This window comes from Equus przewalskii, chromosome 4 (genome assembly GCF_037783145.1).
Source record: "Equus przewalskii isolate Varuska chromosome 4, EquPr2, whole genome shotgun sequence".
NCBI classification, from domain to species: domain Eukaryota; kingdom Metazoa; phylum Chordata; class Mammalia; order Perissodactyla; family Equidae; genus Equus; species Equus przewalskii.
In genome coordinates this window covers 59,052,197-59,071,605 of record NC_091834.1, presented here as the reverse complement: position 1 = coordinate 59,071,605, position 19,409 = coordinate 59,052,197, and the positions used below count along the sequence as shown (strand labels likewise).

At 40.2% G+C, this 19,409-nt stretch overlaps 1 protein-coding gene across 4 annotated transcripts in view; it reads left to right on the top strand.

Annotated features, from left to right (window-relative positions):
• JAZF1 (JAZF zinc finger 1) overlaps window positions 1-19,409 on the top strand; it is a 321,880-nt gene that overhangs the window by 176,185 nt on the left and 126,286 nt on the right. For 3 of the 4 annotated variants that reach the window (XM_070617572.1, XM_070617573.1, XM_070617574.1), the window contains exon 2: window positions 4,121-4,193. In XM_070617572.1, coding sequence (XP_070473673.1) covers window positions 4,121-4,193 — 73 coding nt within the window. Of the gene's footprint in view, window positions 1-3,850; window positions 3,939-4,120; window positions 4,194-19,409 lie in introns of those variants that run through there. The other variant, XM_008517867.2, reaches the window with a different exon arrangement.

Here is a 19,409-nt window from a genome sequence, read left to right as displayed (position 1 = left end):
GCACTACAAAAGGCTCAATGTACATCACAAATCCAGACACTTGGTTGCCATCGGTTCCCAACTCCAGAAACAGCAGAGCTGATGAACAGGGGCCTTACTGATTGACCGCGGTGGTCTGTGCTGTTTGTCTTGCTGTGGTCATGTTGCAATTTCAGTTCCCTCTGAGAAGGGTATAAATGCTGTCCTTTCCTTATTTCTGCTGTCTGTCTTGCTTTCCTCCTCGCCGCTTGAGAAGTGATGGAAACTAGTGCTGTGACACTGAGCCCTTTGCCATTTCATTGAATCTATGAAACCATGAGCCTCTAGGACCCTATGAGCGACAGAAAGGTCCACTTTGTGCCTGTGTCTCGTGCTTACTGTAGAGCTGAGCGTTCAAGCTCTTACCCCGAGATAGGAATGAGAGGAGAGACGCATTGCCGTCTACTGCAGAGGATGCTGTGTTTTAGAAACTTTGAAGTAAGCTGATTGTTTTTTATTGCTTGGGTATTTTTAAATACGTTTTAACATTTAAATTCTCTTAGCCTTCAGTCAACTCGGAATCTGTGAGCGTGCAAGGGGTGGGATGAGGCAGAAAGCAATAAACTCTCAGTGCTGTTTTTGGCTATCTCCTGCCCTGCTGAAAAAGTTTGGGTTTATCTTCCTGTTACTTCTTAGTGATATTAAAGTGGTAGAGTGTTGTTGTATGTGGCTGTCTTCAACCACATTATAGAAATGCTTGCTTTCTTGCCAAGTTGTTGCCGGCTTAAGGAGCATCATGTGGCTATGAAAAATTCAAATGTTTCTATTCCACAGACCATTTACTGAGGAGGATTATATCTCTGGGCAATGGTAGCCAGTGTTCCAGTTTCATGTTTTTACTGGCGCCGTAAACAAACAAGCCAGAGAAATATCTGGGAGATTGTGTGCTATAACCATCGCAATTCAGATCACTTTTCTTATTGTAACAACTTATCATGTGCAAGAAATTTCTCAATGGTGTGGCACATAGTATAAGGAAGTACTTTTTATTGAATTCCGTAATATCCAGTGGATAGTGTTCCTCTCTCCAGTTCATTCTGATAATGGTCATTGTGTCTTCATGAGTATGTCATTGTCCTGCTGTGAAATCCTAGTCTCTTGTCTCTCTAATCCTTTCCTGTAGAGAGTTTTTAGCATCAGACAGTTACTTTTGTGTCAGAGGGGGAGAAATAATGAAGGCAGCTATTATACTTTTACTGAACGTGAAGTGCTCAGCGGAGTAATTAAATCCATAAAATGGTGAGTCATGATCACCACGCACCAGTCAGCCAGGAAGCAAGTGATGGAGCTGATGTTTATTTGTGACCAGCAGCTAATGCTATTCCTCCAGCAGCACTTACGCAGGCCTCTCCTGATTTGTGGGCGCCAAGTGCCTAATTTCATTTTAAGAACTCGAAGCTTTAGTGGATGTTCTGAAGGTTGCTCAAGGAAACATTTAATGTGAAAAAATTTTTTAGGCCTGGTAGATGTCTGTCTGGAAGTTCTGCTTTCTTATTGGTTACCAGCGTCTGCATTCTAGAAAAACAGGAGAATCCTGCCTGAGGTGCTTCTAGGTGGTTTTCTGTCATCGTGAGGGTAGCATTTGGAAGCTTCTGGAATTCTGTTTCACCACTAATTTGAGGGTATGTGAGCATAAGTCTAGCATAGGTAATGGAAGGAGGTAAAGCAAAGTAAGAAGAGAAAATTTCAAAACCTTGCTTTGCAAATAGAATGCTGAACGTTCTTGAATGTTTGTGAAACAAGGTTACAAGATGCCATTTGTGTGACTGTCAGTGGCCAACACCATTTATTTGAGCATCAGAGAACTGTAGAATTTTATACAAGGTACTTTCTTCCCCTTCCCCAAAGTACTAGAGCATGAAGAAGGAAAGAATAATGCAAATGTGTATGTGTGTGTGTGTGTGTGTGTAAATGCACTAATAAAAGAAAAAAATTCAAGTTAGTTTAGAGAGGTAGTATTTAAAATATTTAGAAATTATATAATTTGGAAACAAAGAAAGGCTTTGGAAAATGGTTTGTGGGAATACTGTTAGACTGAGCGTCAGTTACAGGAGTAAAGGCAAAAGTGGAAGATATAAAAATGTTTATTGGCCTCTTAACTCTTTTCCCTTTATGCTCACATTTTAGAATCAGAATGGTGCTCTTTTGTTCCAAAATAACGCACCTCATATAATCATGCTCCAGATGTCTCTATGAAGGAACGAGCTGTGGTGAATCAAGTTAAGGCCCCCGTCTCAAAAACTAAGCCCCTTGATCATCAGTCCCCAAACTGGGGTGAAACTGTTTTGTGGGCACTTAAGAAATTTTCCACAAAGACATTTGCAATCATTGCCTTGTTCTTTCTCATCTTCCTCCTTTCTTTTCATTTTCCCAGTTTTTGTCTCCAATCTCTTGTTTCTTACCTTGTTAACCACCAAAAAGACCTTGCAGGATTGGCATGTCAGTCACCATTTGCACACATGGCCTGCCCGGCATTCCAATGGCCCTTATTTTGGACAAACCACCTTTCGCTGGTGAGCATTGTTCTGCTGATTCCTCTCCAGCGAGCACCGGTGAAGGGCACAAAGCCTTCCTCTCAGAAACAGGGATACACTCGGGGTTACAGCAAACTTAGATGAGTGTGACTAAGGGTTGTGTTTGAAAGCCAAGTTTCCCTTGAAGGGTGGTTTCAGTGCATTTAAAGAACTGCCCGTTGGATCTGTAGGCAAGTGATGTACCAGCAGCCTCGGTTGCATCTGTATTCATTGTAGGAGAGAGAGGAAATGCTGAGTTTATGATCTGTTCTCACTTGCACCGCCAAAACCTTGAGACCCGACTGGATGGAGCCATTCAGAGAATCTTTGTCTCTTGTTTCAGAACTTGGCTTTCCAGGAGCTGCAATGGCAAAGACCCAGGAAGCTGGATTTCTGAATAGTGTGTCCCTGAAATTCTTGGCGTAGGAGAAACAATAAAGTGAACATGAGATTCTTAACTTTAACACCAAGAATAAAATTGCCACTACTGTCCAGTTCTAGTCTGGGAGTGGAAAGCATTGTAAATTGATTTTGGGGCTATCGTTTTTGCCACCCATGCTCCATGCCACTGTGTCTGCGCCCCCCACCCCCATCACCTGTTAATGTACTTTGGAGTAAGTGTGTGTCTCTTACATCTGCCACGTGCAATAAACACTTCCTGTACAAAGGTGCTTGGAACAACATCTGTCATTACATCAAAGGAGGTGTTATTGCCAAGTGCAGCTGGAAGAGTTCTAATAATGAGATGGCTTTAAATGAGGTTATAATGAAATCTGTGTGAAATGTCTGCGCCTTTTTCTAAGAAAACAAAAATGGGCTGTTTCCTCCCTTTATAGTCTTATTAAATAAACATTGTTTTGCATATGTTTAGCACAATCGTTTCTGTACATGAGAAGCTTGAGAATACCTCTCTAGTCATGAAAACTGCCCCTTTTTTGTGGGCTGTGTTGGAGAAAGCGCCAGTACGGAAGGTTGCTATGGTGTGGAAGTCTCTCTCTTACAGGGGAAAACCCTCGGATGAATGTGGCGTTTGTGGATTCTGAACCAGTGTGAGAATTTCTGATTAAGAGCCTAGAAAAGTTATAACAAACTCATTCTACGATTAGAAAGGAGAAGAGCTGCTCTCTAGAATATGAATCCAAACCCAGAAAAGTGTTCAGTGAACAAGAACAATAACTCAGTAGATTTTCAAATTGCTGGAGCTTTCCAAAGGCAAGTAATTTGTTCCAGCATTGAAGTGAGCATAATTAACAGAGACTTTCTTTCTTAGGCCGATTAACCACCCAAAACCATGCCAACATTGTAACTGTAAGCAGTGAAAACCAATATTTATGAGGGGGATTGTGCAGGAGTTTGTGTGACAGATGGACGTTTTATCACCGTTGATGTTTGGAATTCCCTTGAAAAGTAATGCAATATCTTGTTATTTATGAATGAATGAACAAATGATTGTGTTCTACTGAATTTTCTTTGAAAAGAGCTATACTAAATTAATCTTTTTCTCTGTCTAGCCTCTGTTACTTTATGTTAGGTAGCCTCGTATATTCTGATGCAAAGGCTAAAAAATCGTAATTGTGTTTTTATTACAGATACAGATCCACGTGTTTTAGAAAAACAAGAATTACAGCAGCCAACCTATGTTGCCCTCAGTTACATTAATAGGTAAGCCATTTTCAGAATTTATAGCAACTTTATATCTACCACATGTTTATTTTTTAAATGTATCTGTTTAATAGAGTAGAAAAAAGTGTTTTCAGTCTTAAAATATTTATAGGAGATTATTTAAAATCAACCTCTCTGTGGAGTTTTCTTGTTTCTATGTTGGGGAGATGTAGCGTTGTAGTTCTTGGGGCACATGGCTGAAAACACGACTGATTTATAAGCTCATTCTGAAAGTATTTTGTATGCAGAGTTAGAGTATGCTCTTTCGACTTCATAGGGCAGTTTGGGAGATTAATGGATTTATGTTTGAGTGAAACTTTTAAACCCTGGGGTGAAGAGGTACTTCGTGAATTGAGAACATTGTTGGAATATCAGAATATACCAGGATATAACAAATTGAAATAATTTAATATCAGAAAGTTATTTAGTAGCAGCTGATCTTTTGGTAAAAAACATTCTAAGCAACGTGCCTTATCCGTGTAGAGTAACGTGAGTTTTTACTGAAACCAAACGCGTGAGCACGACTTTAGAGAACAGTTAGGACTTGATATATCGGGTCCAAGAGAGGACTTAGTGTTTCAGCCAACTCAAATAATTAAGGAGACAGTGATTTTTGGAGAGAACCTGAAATCAGCTTACATTAAGAAAACACATACCGCCAAAGAGAAAAAAGCAAAGCAAAAGCAAACCTAGTTTTTAATGAGAATGAAAAGCTCTCTGCTCGTAATTCACCGTGTGAATTTCTATTGACTGTCCCTTTTGTATGTACGGCAAAGAGTGTTTCCAGCTTCTTGGTACCAGAGCTGAGGTTCAGGGTCTGAAGTGGAAAGCTGGGAATGAATTATCTGTACCGTTTCATTTCAATGCCTGTTTAGAAAACTTAAATCTTGCCTACAGAGAGCTTTGAATTGGAGTTGCCTGTGCAGTTTCAAGTTCTTTATGAAGCATGTTTTAAAAAGGACTCATTAACATAAGTATCTATTTGCATGTCTCCTTTGGACTTCCTACTTATCAGTCTTCCCTAGAAATGAGATAAAATATATACAGCTTTTCATGACCCGTAACTTTTGACATGTTTTAAGTGGAACACCTTCAAATCACATCAGATGCAAGGAAAGATATATGTGCTCACCTGGCCGCCTCACAAAAGCTGTGTTCCAGTGATTAGCATAACTTTTGAAAAATCTTTAATTATACATTATATATATTTATTTAATTATACATGTGAATATAATATATGTTAATTAGCCTACTAATACTGGGAAATAGGATGAATAGGCTTAGAGACTAATTGTGGTATTGAATAGGACTTTTTAATAGTGTGGCCACTGTGTCTTGGGTAAAATATGTCACCTATGTATGTACAAATCCGTGTAATACTGAGCCTTATTCTAATAAGAGTCTGTGAGATTTTCACGGTCGTTCTTCCTGTTTCTATCGTCAGCCTCCTTGGCAGCAGGGATCTGCTAATTACACAGGTGTTATACTCACTGAAGAACTAAATTTTCTGCCAGGTGTGATTTGGGACTTACAGAAGAAATCAAAGAATAGTGACAAGGGCCACACAAAAAAACCACCAGAAAACTTGGATCAAGTGTGATAGCTGAGCATGAACGATGGGATGGGATTTACCCGAATCGTGGAGAGTCAGGGCATAATCAGTGGGTGTGAAATCTCTTGGATGAGCCTTCTGGGAGCAAATGAGTCATTCTTAAAAATAACCTTTTATTATCACAGCCGTATACAGGCATTATAGACAATTAGAAAATATAATCAAACAAAAATTTTTTTTTTACCTTAGAACATCATGTTTCCACCACCCAGGTAGCACTACTGGTAACACTTTAAGACATATTTTTCAGATCATTTTTTAAAAATCTATATATGACTTTTAACTTTGTTTTGCAACCTGTTCTTTAGTCACTGATGACCACTTTTCTGTTTCAGTACATGTGAATCTAATCTAATACCCGGGTCATATTCAGATTTCCCCAGGTGAACAAACATGTCCTTTATAGCTGTTTGTCTGATCCAGTGTCCAATCCAGAACGTCACACTGTCCCTGGATGTTTTGCCCCTTAAATTTCTTTGAAGCTGGCACAGTCCCTTTTATTGACAGTGACTTGAAAGAGGGCCAGTTGTCTCAGAATGCTCCCACCTTCTGGGTTTTCTTTTGGTTGTCTCCTCAACATGTCGTCCAACAGGTTCAAGTCCCAGCTGATAGAGAAGTAGACACATGCAGGGGATCGATCAGTTTACTAGTGATCTTGAGGTGAAGAGAAGGTCTGTGTATGGAAGGTTGCCCAGGTTCTAACACCCCTTCTCACTCAGGATCCGTGTGTGGACAGTGCCACATTCATAGCATAGTACGTAACACCCGGTGGACGCTCTGGATATTTGTTTGCAGGTGGTAAACACCTAGTAAATGACACAGAGGGCCGAACAACGGACAGCTGCAAGGAGGAAGCCAGGCCTGGCCATAGGGCAAGATATGCTAAAAGGAGTCTTAGGGGCTTTGATACAGAAGGGAAGCATGCTGAAATTCACATGAAGCCAGTAGGGACTCAAGAAGAGAGTAATAAAGGGTAGGTTATGTGAAAGAAAGCTTGACAGCAATATCCTGAATGCAGCAGAAAAGAGTACTATTAAAAAAATAAAGTTGAACAAATGAAAGAGGTTTTTTTTTTCTTAAATCTCAGAGGGAAATAAACTCTAATTTTGCTGAGCAGTGAAGACAGGAAAAGAATGAATATTTCTCTGCTCAGATATCTGTTTATACAACTCAAATGTACATTTGGGCCTCTCAAAATTGAGGTGAAACTTTCTTTGGCAATAACATTGACTGAAATCAACAGAGTTAGGGTCCTTAAAATGGAGCTAGCTTTTTGGATTATAAAAAGAAAAGAATTGAGCAGAAATTAGAACATTTATTTATAACTATCTAAATTGCTCTAGTCTTTTGAACATAATGTATGTTGAATGTACCTTTAATTCATTTAAAAGCAGTCTGTTACAACACTTGAGCAAATTTTAAAATACAGATGGTTTAATGAGAATGAAGAACACTGAATGAACTAGTGAGGGTTGGGGGAATAGTTCTGGGTAAAAAAGATGGATATGAATTTTAAGGATAGGAAGTTCTATTAATTTTGTGATGTGTGGAACAATGACAAGTTCATGTAATGGGAAACTTAATTGCTTCGTCTGTATGATATTTATATACCTGGGGGAAAAAAGAAGTATAAAGGGCAGGAAGAAAAGCTAGAAGATTTTGAATGAAAGACAATATAGAAGAAATAATACTCGAAAAAGCGAACATAACTTTTTCTGCCTTGAGCTCTATGCTAAGCAGTTTTTACTTTGTTTATTTTGTTTAATCTTCACGATAACCATAGGAAGGAGGTGCTATGATGATCTCCATTTTACAGGCGCAGAGATTGAGACTCAGGAGTTAAGTAACTTGTGCTGGGTCCCCAGGCGGTACGCAGTGGAGTATTGGGTTCAAACCTGCATAGTTAGGCTACCGAGTCTGTGTTCCTAATCACGTACAGCCCAACTTGTTGAGGTATCAGAGAGTAAAGTACTAGTTTAGAAGAGTAACAGGAGAATTTGGAAGACTATCTAATATTGGAAAAATAGCATAGGACAGCTGGGCAGAGGGGACATAGAGAGACATAAAAATGAGAGTCATTACCATGCTGTAGAGAATTGGAGGGTAGCAGCCTAATAAGATGAGACAGTGGGAGACAGCAGAAGCTAAAATGCTGTGAGAGAGGTGACCAGTAACTCCTAATGATATATTGCTGCCAGGGAATTGGGCTGAGTGTGCAGGCACATCCTAGAGGAGCAGGCCTCCGCTATAGTGGGGAAGGACCCCTTAGCATCTTAGAGCAGGAGGAGAGCAGGAAGGAGCACAGTGAGCGCGCAGGAACTATCCTCCACCACGTCTCACCAGTGGGCAGGTGATGGATAGATGAGCTACAGGGTGAACTCAGGTGAGTCTCCATAAAAAGGTGGAGGAGAAGCACTGGCTTGCCTCTGGGTGTTTCCTTCAGGTTATTGTGATATAGTTCTGGAAGCCACCTTGAAGGTGACAAGATAGTTTATTCGTAACTTGTGACTCCCTAGAGATGGGTAACTGAGATAACTTAAAGACATGATAATGTACGTGGCCATGGCTGTTAACTATACTATTTTCTCTACCATATGTTTTTGTTAAAATAACGTAAATTGCAGTTTCCAAATTCACTTTAATTTTTAAAAGATGTATGTCATTTTGGTGTAAGCTGTAAAGGAATATCAGGCCTAGGCACAAATTGGTAGCTTCATGCACTCAATCTGTGTCATTGACTACCTAATAAAAATTTAATATTCTCTTATACCTATACTACAGCTCTACGCGAGTTCTCTTCGTAAGACTCTGGACTGCTTGCACGGTAGTAGTTAGGTTTCACCTCCTCTAAAAGTGGATTTTTATTTAGCTTAATGTTTGCTATTGAAGTTAAACCACAAATTCTAAAGTGAGTTTCATAGAACAGTAATATCAAAGACTACCAGTTTCACACACACATGCATGCACGCAAGCAACTCATCTACTCACAGAAGGGTTCTGTGGTCAATTACATTTGGGAAATCGTGAGTTAACTAAAATGGGTTTCTCTCCCATAGGATTTATCAGATCCTCTCCTACACTGATACGCATTTTAAGTCTCCAAGAGGGATGGTATAGTTCTCATATGTACCTGATCCCAGAGCACTTTTTCTTGAAGCACCTGACAGGACTAGTTCTGCATATACCAGTTGGAGGTTGCTAGAATTGTATCGCTTCCACCTATATCCTGAACTTCCCCCAAGGAACCTTGAAGCCTTGTATTCAGGATAGCTTTCTATTCTTTTTCTGATTCAAAATGCAGAACACTCCCTTTTTTGTCATGGTCAACTGGGAAAAAGGGGGACAAAACTGTGCCCTCAAGTGCTAACTCAGTCAACGTCTACTCTTCTGCCTCTGTTAATAGGGATCCATTTACTTCTCAAAACCTGCCCAGACACCTACCTGGCTTCTGTTAAAAATAAAGCTTTTACTATTTTGCTTAGAAACTATCACTCTTTATTCTTTGGTTTGTGTAATAGGGATCCATTTAGGTCTCACAACCTGCCCAGACACCTACCTGGCTTCTGTTAAAAATAAAGCTTTTACTTTTTTTGCTTAGAAACTATCACTCTGTATTCTTTGGTTTGTGTCCTGTCTGCTGTTCATGAGCTATGAGAGCAGGTTGGCAAGTCTCAGCCTCTGTTTCTTCATCTCTAATAATATCTTTTTTATTGTGAGTATTAAATCAATTAGTATGTATAAAGCACATGTAACAGGGCCTGTGACATAGTGTTATTATATAAGTAATAGGTCTTTTTATTATTCCTTGTATTCTGCTCATGCTAAGTTGCCCTTTTCTCTATCAAGTCAATAATTAGAGGAACAACCGCAGAGGAAGCATGGCTTTGGAGCAGGCCGGAAGAATTCCCACTAGCAAATAATCTCCTTGAGGGCAGGGACATTTTCTGTCTCCCACAACTGTGTCCCAGCCCCCAGAACAGTGTCTGGCACACAGTAGACTCTCAGTAAATATTTATTGAATGAGTGTGAATTTGTGTATGAGTGAATGAGAGAGTGAATAATGAATGATTCTAGGAATGCTCGGGACACTTCTGTGAGAAACCAGGAGTCCCTACTACCTGTGTGCATTTCATGTGATGAAAATGGAATGTTGGTTCACTTTTATTCAGCATTCATATGGAATGCAGCATAAAAATATACTAAATGAGGGCCCCCACTAGTTCTCCCACCATAAACCCCTGGACAAATGTATGAGAGAATGGTTTTTGGTCTCCCAATAGGCAGTACCAGACTGTGACCCTGAGAGAAACAGAACTGAGGTGATTCGGGCTCACTCTCTGAGGACAGTGTCCTTGCTGCAGTGGAGTGAGCTAGAGCCCAAGCACAGCACAGCAGTTCCACTGACCTAAGCAGAGATAGGTCAGAGTTGGGGCAACTAAAGCTGCTGGAATCTGTAGCACGGGGTGACTAGAGATGAGGGATCTGTGCAGAAAGGGGCCACAAAAGCTGTATGAGGGTCCTTCATAAGTCCGTGGCTGAGGGTGGGCTGCACATGTTCAGGGTAAGACTGTGATCTTCCCAAAGAACAGCAGCTCCACTGATGAGGATGGGACAGTGAGAGCAGAGGTCAAGCAGTGCTGTTAGGCATTGCATTCCAGCCCCGCCAGCATGGAAGCGACAACTTGTTAACACCCTAATCTTCCAACTGTGATACCAGAAAGACTTCAAGTTAGAAATAAGGTCTTTGTCCTAGAGTGTGGCCTGCTCTGGAGATACTCTAACAAGACCTAAAACCAAGCCTCCATAAGATCTTCAGAGGGGACAGAGTTTGGAGGTGAGTCCTGACAAGTTAGAAGGTCTTGGGAAACACTTTAGACTTTCCGCAGATTCACCCTAATAAAATGAAAATCTAGGCCTACACAAGTACAACATGATCATCCTGCAATTGAACTGCCTGCTAAAACAAAAATCAGAAGTCTTCATAGGAATGACTCGTATCACAATGTCTAATATATAATAAAAAATTACTAGACATGAAAGACACAGGAAAATCTTACCCTCAGACAAGAAACAAAAAAACAGTCAACAGACACCTTCCCTGAGATGGCCAAGATGTTAAGATTTAGGAAACAAAGACTTGAAAGCAGTCATTATAAATGTGTTCAAGAACTTATAGGAAAAATATACTAAATAAGAGGTTGTTTTGAATGAAAATAAAATCAGTCTGGATGCCTTTTTTTAAATCCTTCTCCCTGAATTTGAACTGCTTAATGAAAGCTTTCTTCCTCTTTCCCACTTTTATTCCTATTCCAAAACCTCACATAATTCCCCCAAACCCACACTCTTGCTGTTTCAGTTAGACTCATTTTTGCCAGATTATAGTCAGTCATAGCCTCGTAAAAAATGCTGTAATTAGCCAAGCTTGCACTGGCTTTCTATTTATTTTATACAAACAAGCCTGAAGCATTTGATTCTTTTTTTAATCTCAAGGTAGTGTTTTTTTTTTTTTCCATGAAACCACCTGTTTGTGGTCTTCTGAGAGCAGTCATATTTATTACAGTACAAGACATGCTTTCCTATTTTCCTCCTTTGTCCACCAGTTCTGAAGTTCTGCTGTGTGCCCCAGCCTGAAGTTTGTGGCCTAATGCATGCCATAAACATGCTGCGTGCTGTTAGATCTCAAACACCAGACGTTATGCTACCATTTTTTTAGCCTATGTTTTTATGGACATCAGTTGAAACAAAGCCGAGATGGCTGCCTGCCAGATTTTCCTTGTAATATCTCTAAACTGATTTGGCTCGCTCATTGTGTTCTGCAAAAACCATGTACTCTCAAGGGACACTGGCAAGTTGGAAAGATCCCTTATGTGACATTTTGGCTTGATCTGACAGAATTAGCTTGTGCTGCTGGCGTAAAATACACGTTGGGAAAGGTGAGTCTTGGCAGAACTGGATAATATGATTCGCTTGTTAGGCACTGGTCCCTCATATAACTTCTTTGTTATCTACAATTTGTTCTTAGGGCAATCAGTGCTTTGCAAAGGTTGTTTATACAACTTGAATCATATCAGTCCATTTTTTAGATCTGTCATGTTCAACCATCAGTATTTATAAGTGATCTTCTTTTTCTGCATCTTGAAGTCCAGTTCATATGGCTAACATGTGCCTCTCTACTCTCTAGCTGCTGAGAGTCGCTATAGAATAGCGCCTAGCAGGTGATTCATCCCACCACAAACTCAACCTTTCTAACCTCAGCTGGACCCTCCAGGCTGTCCTTTGATCTTTTCATCCCAAGTTAAAAACCTTGCTAAACTTATCACAGTCAGTTTCAGGTGTGTCCTGTTGTACTCAAGTTCCCAAAGGAATTTTCAATCCCCCTCCTCATCAGCAGATGTTCTCAATACCTGCACTGAGAAGATAAGGGCCATTTCTGTGTCCAGTCTCAATTCCCTCTTTTTCATCTCCAAATTCCCCTGGATCTTTCACCCATATTCTCTTCATTTGCTTTCTCCCTTGTTCAAAGCTGGCACCACAGCCTGTACTCCACATCCATTTCTCATCTCTGTGGCCTCAAACCCCCTCTCCTCTGGCTTCACTTAGTCATACTACTTGTATCCTTAGAATTCCTGGCCCATGTCTGTTTTTTCTTCATAGATAACTATGGCATCTTCCTTGAGACCTTCCCCTACTTGGCCTATGTGCATTTGATGCCATTGACCACTTTCTGTTTCTGAAACCCTTTCCTCCCTTGTGCCCATTAACTTGTTCTCTCCTGGTTCGTTGCTTACCTCTTTGCCCCCAAAATAGAGGCTTCTCCCTAAGTTTTGTCCCTAGCATTTTGCTTTTCTGTCTGTATCCACTCATTCAATGAGTTTAGCTATCACCTCTGTGGAGAGGACTCCCCAACCCCTAATACCAAGTTTTCTTCAATCTTCACTTCTAATTGCCCACTCCCTGTTGGTACATGAATGTTCAGTTACAGGCTCAACTCATCTAATGGTGGACTCATTATTTCACATTCCTTCCAAAATGGCTCCTCTTTTTTGGATTCATAATGTTTGATGATAATACCCATTCATTAGTCTAGGAAGCTTGGAGTTAATTATCTTCTAGCCACCATCACTCCCATTTCCAAATAAGTAGGCACCAAAACTGTGACATCCTCCTCCTCATCACCTCTTGAATGCTTCCTCTGCTACTGTGCTTACTTGAGGCTCTACCTTCCTGTCTTGGGTTGTCCCAAGAACTCACTAATCTCCCTGCCTGCCTCCATTCTCTCCACTGCCACCCTGACTACCAGCTGCCATCAAAAGATTTGTGGAAAGTATCAGTCCATCAACACTGTGTACAAACACCTTTCATGTTTTGCCCTTAGCTGACTCTGTTCTTCTTTTCTCCATTCTTTTTCTGGCTGTGACAATTCTGCTCTTCAAGATCAACTTTTAATATTGCCTATTTATGAAGGTTCCCCCCATTCCCAGAATGGATTGTTTGAATCTTTAAGTTCCTTTTCCAAAATCATAGTGTTAACGCACTTTGCTGTGACCATTGAATCATTTAAATTTAGATTTGTGTACAAATTTTTTTTTTTTTGAGGAAGATTAGCCTTGAGCTAATCTTAACAGCTAATCTTTTTGCTGAGGAAGACTGGCCCTGAGCTAACATCCGTGCTCATCTTCCTCCACTTTATACGTGGGATGCCTACCACAGCATGGCTTGCCAAGCAGTGCCATGTCTGCACCCGGGATCCAAACCAACGAAGCTTGGGCCGCCGAGAAGCCAAATGTGCGCACTTAACCGCCTCGCCACCAGGCCGGCCCCACAAATATATTTAACATCGATAGCTTCTCGCTTCCCTCCCCAACTCCCTACTCAGCCTCCTACCCCAAAGTAACCAATGTTAAAATCATAGTGTCATGGTGGGTATCCATCTACTTTCTTCCTCAGGTGCAGATGTGTATTATATAGGGGTTTGGTTGTTTGTAACATTTATTTTTATAAAAATGGGAGCCTGAAATAAATAAATATTATACAATATTATACATATATAATATGGGCACACTACTCTTTTTGTTTTGTTTTTTCATTTAACATCTTTCTATATCAAAGTTAGAGAGAGGTCTAACTCTTTCTTTTTCATGGCTGTGTAAGATACTAAGATATGGATGTATAACAATTCAGCTCTTCCACAACTGAATGGTAGACATTCAGGTTGGTTCCAGATTTGTTTCCGTGCATTTGTGTTTTTCTGCCACTAATAACAGCACCAATGTAGATTAATCCCTGTTTATTCTACAGGCCAATATTTCTTTGCTTGTATTTCTATGTTAGTAGACTCTAACTCAGCTTGCCTTTCTCTCCTGCAGATGGCTTCCTATCACACTTGGAATAAAAGTGAAACTCCTCACCATGGCCAACAGGCCTTCTGTGATCAGGCACCCCCCGACCTCTCCAGGCTCACCTCTTCCCACCCCCCTCCCACCTCCCCCAGCAAGAGCCACATCTCCTTGAGTATACCCTGTTCTCCGCTCTTATCCTTGCTGGCCCCTCTGCTGGGATAGCCTCCCTCCCATCAGAGCTTTACACAGTTCACTTCCTCACCTCCTTCAGGCGTCTGGTCAGATGTTACCTGCACAGCAGGCTTTCCTTGACCAGCAGTTGAAATAGTTTCTGATCCACCCCTCTCTGTGTCCACGCTCTGCTTTCTTGTTCTTCATGGCACTTATCACCACCTGGATCACACTGTCTAATTGTTTTGTCTTGAGTACCTGTCTCCCCCTGGAGAATGTGAGCTCCATGAGGGCAGGAACTTTGTCTATCTTGGTCATCACTATATCCTCAGCTTCTAGAGCAGTGCCTGTTACACAATAGGTGTTTGGAATAAACACATGAATAATGATCACGGTCTTACATGTATGTGCATTGTGTTGCCATCCCATTATGTGTTTTACTTGTCTTTCTGTTTCCTGCCTTTTCACAACTGTGTGGTAAGTACTTTGCCTAAGAAATGAAATCAAGGGACTATTGTGCATAGTGGCAAATTTTAACATAAAGGATGACCTTGGAGATCCCCCCTCCACCACAGCCATACGCATTTACAAAATGACTCAAGGCTCTACACCTCTCATTTCATTTAGAAATTCAGATCGCTGGCAGTAATCTACTTGATTTATCGTTTTCCCCTTATGTGCAGCACCTCAGAGTTAATTAAGAAGGCCATGAATCTTCCCTCCATAGCTCTAGTGCACTCCCATTTGCAGGATACTCTCATATTGCTGAGACTGTTGATTTGGGACTCAAGTTGAAACATTACTTAATTTTCTCACTTTGAGGTTCATTATGCTGAGCCTAAAGACTAGTCTCGCCTTTGAAGGCCCCTTCACTGGCAAGCTTTAAAACACCTTCGTGTTCCCAGTTTCTAAATAACTCGTTCTCATTTCCCCCACTATGGCCAAGACCTTGCCCACTGGTTCAAAGCAGTGTAGCTAGGTCAGCCTGTAGCCCCAGAAAAGCCCTCTACATCCTCAGCCCACAAGGTAGCCTCTCCCCTAGAGCATCTCACCTCTGGTCTGTGTGTAAGTTGTTTCCAGCAATGGCAGTCTGGACTTAGAGAGGCATCCACATAGCCATGTTGTCCCAAACAATGCACAGAGCCATCTGGCCAAACAAATGAAGACAGGCAAGTCATAAGAAAGCATTAACCTTAAATTCTTAAAAGATCAAAACTAAATTTATCAAAATTGTCATGTTAAGGAAGAAATGTGTAATACAGAAAATTACTTCCCTTGTCTCATTGTTTCAACGCAGATTAGATTCTTTTAGTTGAACACCTACTGTGTGCAGGGCACTGGACAATACGATGTCACTGTCATCCTCACAATGACCCTGTATCATAGCTTTTATCTCCCTTTAACACCTAAGAAAATGAATTCCCCGCGGGGTTGTGAGAGCTCTTAACCTTTTTAGTAACTTGGACTCCTTTGGCAAACTGGAAAGCCTGTGGACTATTTCCCAAAATAATGTTTTAAAATTCATAAACTAAAATGTATAGAATTACAAAGAAAAGCAACTACATTAAAATTCAGTTCTCAAAATATTAAATTTTGTAAATAAGCACAAATTATAAGTTTGTGATATAGTAATATGTACTTTTTATTAAGGCCTTAAATAAGAAATCTTAGATGCTGGGTTAATAGCTTCCATAATTGCAAATTAGTAATGAGATACCTATTCCAATTATGCTGTGATGTCAAAATTTCTGTGACTTCTTTGGGTGCAAAGTCATAGATACTGCAAAAATACTCATATTGTTGCCTGTATTCATAGTGGAAAGAAATACTACATTGCAGTTAGAGGTTGATGAAAGTAAAGATGTAAATTTTTTTTTTAATCCAAGTTCACAGATCTCCTGAATTATACCTATGGCCTCTTTGGGTGAACAACCCCCAGGTTAAGAACACCTCAGTTAGGTGTCACAGCTACTAAGTAACTTTTAGAGGTGGATTCAGACTCAAATTTATGTCTTTGCTTTTTCTTATATGCCATAGTGCCTCTCCATACTAATATGTTGCTTTACATAAAAGCTTCATATATTTTACATGTCATCACACTGCCCTGTGGAGTGGGTCATGGCAAAAGCAAATAATAAAAATTAAAATGTATATAACCTTTATTTTACAGAGCACTTTCACAAATAGTTCCAAGTGCTCTGGTTTCTGGTGAAATCACACATTTTCTCCATTGAGCCATGATTCTACTATAAAAGATTGCTCTTACCTCATTTTTTATAAGGATCAGAGAAATTCAGTGACTCGCCCAAGTTCACATGGCTAGTAAATGACAGACTTAGGATTTGAACACCCAAATCTTTTCATTGTATACCCCTGTATTTATCATTCTTCTGGATTGCCCGGATACGAAGGTAAAAAGATGTCGGATGCTTTCTTTCAAATCTGCAGGGAATCCAGGCACGTCCAGGATAAGGCCCCCATCCCCTAATCTCCAGCTCTGTTGTCTTGCTTCATAGACATTGCCTCTAAAAACCTACAGCTCAGAATGTATTCACGTATTGTTCTTTAATCGGACATGCAGACCAGGTGGAGTTACCAGACTTGAATAATTTAAGTGCTAGCTTGTATTTTATGTCATTGTCTCCAGTTGCTGATAAAACTAAACAACAAGCAAGGAGGATTTTTCATCCCACCTTAAGCAGGTGGTAATTTAGTCTCTGGTCATTGCACTCATGTCAGTCCTGTCCCAGGGTTTTTTTTCCCTTGCTTGATGCGAGTTAGTGCATTTTCCTTGACAATCAATTCACTCTGCACCGTTGCTAAGGCCATAAACGTGATGTTCGACAGGCAGAAGGATTTGCAGAGAAGCCTTCCCAGCGGCTTCCACCTTCCGTGATCACCGAAATTTCCCTGCAGATTTAGGTGACAACAGGGGCCCATGTAATTTACAGGTGGTGGGGCCAGCGTACAAATCGGTTCTTGCCGACTCCCTCTCTTTTCTAATGAGCTATGATTCGGCATGCCAAGAGCAGAAATTGGATCTGGCTTTTGAAGTTGTCCCTGCCTTCTTAGCAGTGTCTGTGTACATCTTTTCTTGACATTGCCTGGCTTAGCCGACTCAATGTGATTTCAAGTGGAGAGAGTTTAGCAACAGTCAGTAGTTGTTCCTCTTGGAAAGCACAATATCACCTTGGCAAATGGTGTGCTCACCTCTTTATATCAGATACTGCCCAAGTTTGCCTTTTGCCCAAACTAAGGTTAGCAGGAAAGGATAAGTGGTGTCATCGTCCTTACACCTAGAGAAAGAATGCTATGGGACCTTTCGGCATTGTATGTCACCTATAGATGCCTCTGTACTATAGGCTTCCGGGGAAAATAGAATCCATTGTTGGTGCAAACTGGATTTATTTTTTTATTTTCATTACTGGGGTAGATTCATTTGGAGCAAATAAGTTGGGAAGTTGCTTAGATTTGTTCTTCATTGTGCCCATATAAACGTTCACTCTTTCTTTCATTGCCCATTTTATCATTGTGTTCAGCACCAATCAGATTCAGTGATGTACGGTTCTCTTGGGCCAAACAAGTATGATGAAAAGCTGGTTTCTGTCTTGCATTAATCTTTTCTAGATGGCAGCCGTATTTTTGAAAACTCGAAGCCAGAATGCTTTTAATAATAAAGGCACATTATGTTCTTAACTCATTTACCCTTTTAAAAGATATTTCTTTCTGGGCTTTGGCATAGATTTCGCTAAGGTTAAGGCATCAAGGTCTTATTTTCTAGAGTTTTTAAAGGGGCACACACAATATTTGTGTATAATATCAAAGTCAAAGAAATCTTAATTCAAACTTGAAAAACTACTTAAACCATTTAATTTCTAACTCCCTGGGTCACACCACACCCTTGTAGCCCCTAAAAGATGTTGAATACAGAAAGACCAGGTCCTGGCTCTGGAATTCCAAGGATAGAAGCCTCTCATTTTCCATCTTCAAAATAACAGAGCTTTGCGCAGAGCTATCGTCTCTCCCATATATTAATATGTTTATTATGTGAACTGTGAATTATGGGACTAACTCTATTATGTATAAAATAATACTGCTTATGGCAAAGCATGTTAATCAGGATTTTCAGATCGTCTTCCATTTAATTTCCATTTAATTGTTCCTGGTTTCTTTTGTTCAACATGTGTTTTTGAGATTCGTCCATATTATTGCATGCAATCGTACATGGTTTATTTTTATCTATTTGTTGTATATTATCCCATATATGGATTACCACAGTTTATCCATTCCCCTGTTGATGGTCTTGGCTATTAAGAAATGGAGACTGTGAACAGTCTTGCACGAGTCTTTTTGTGGGCATAGCATTCATTTCTCTTTGGTCTATTACTGGAAGTGGAATTGCTCAGGCCTGGTGTAGGTGCGTGTTTAGCTGTTAGAAACAGCCAAACAGTTTTTGAAAGTGGTTGAACCATACTGCTTTGCCACTAGCAAGATACAAGACTTTCAGCTGTTTGGCAGACTCACCAACATGTTGAATTGTCAGTCATTTCAATTTTAGTAATTCTGGTGGTTGTATAGTGATATTTAGAACAATTTATTTTTAATCCATTGTACCTCTTTATTTTTGCTATATAAAAATGCTAAAAGGATAAGAATAAAAAATTGAAAGAAATAGCACTTAGATTTCATTAACACATAGGATGCTTTCATGTTTCCCTTCAAATGTTTCTCCACACGTTAAAAAATTATGATAAACTTTATAAAATTTTGCTATTTCATTTCTCTTTTTCTAGATTGCAATGCAATAATAGTTTTTAAAAACTCTGGCCAATTTGAATCCACAAATATGATCGATGCTAAGACATTATTCTATCTTTTTACAAATAAAAGTTTGAGTCCCTTGAATCCCTCCCTCTACCACCATAAGAAGGAGCGGGCAGTCAGAAAGCTGTGGGATGCTCCTGTATTCTATTTTCTCCTCCTGGGCCCCAGCAGAGAAGTCCACACGTGTCCCTGAGCATTCCTGTCCGTGTCTCAGGGAGGGGTCTGGCCAGGATGCAGGTGGGCCCGTGGAGCCTACTCCACTGCTCTCCC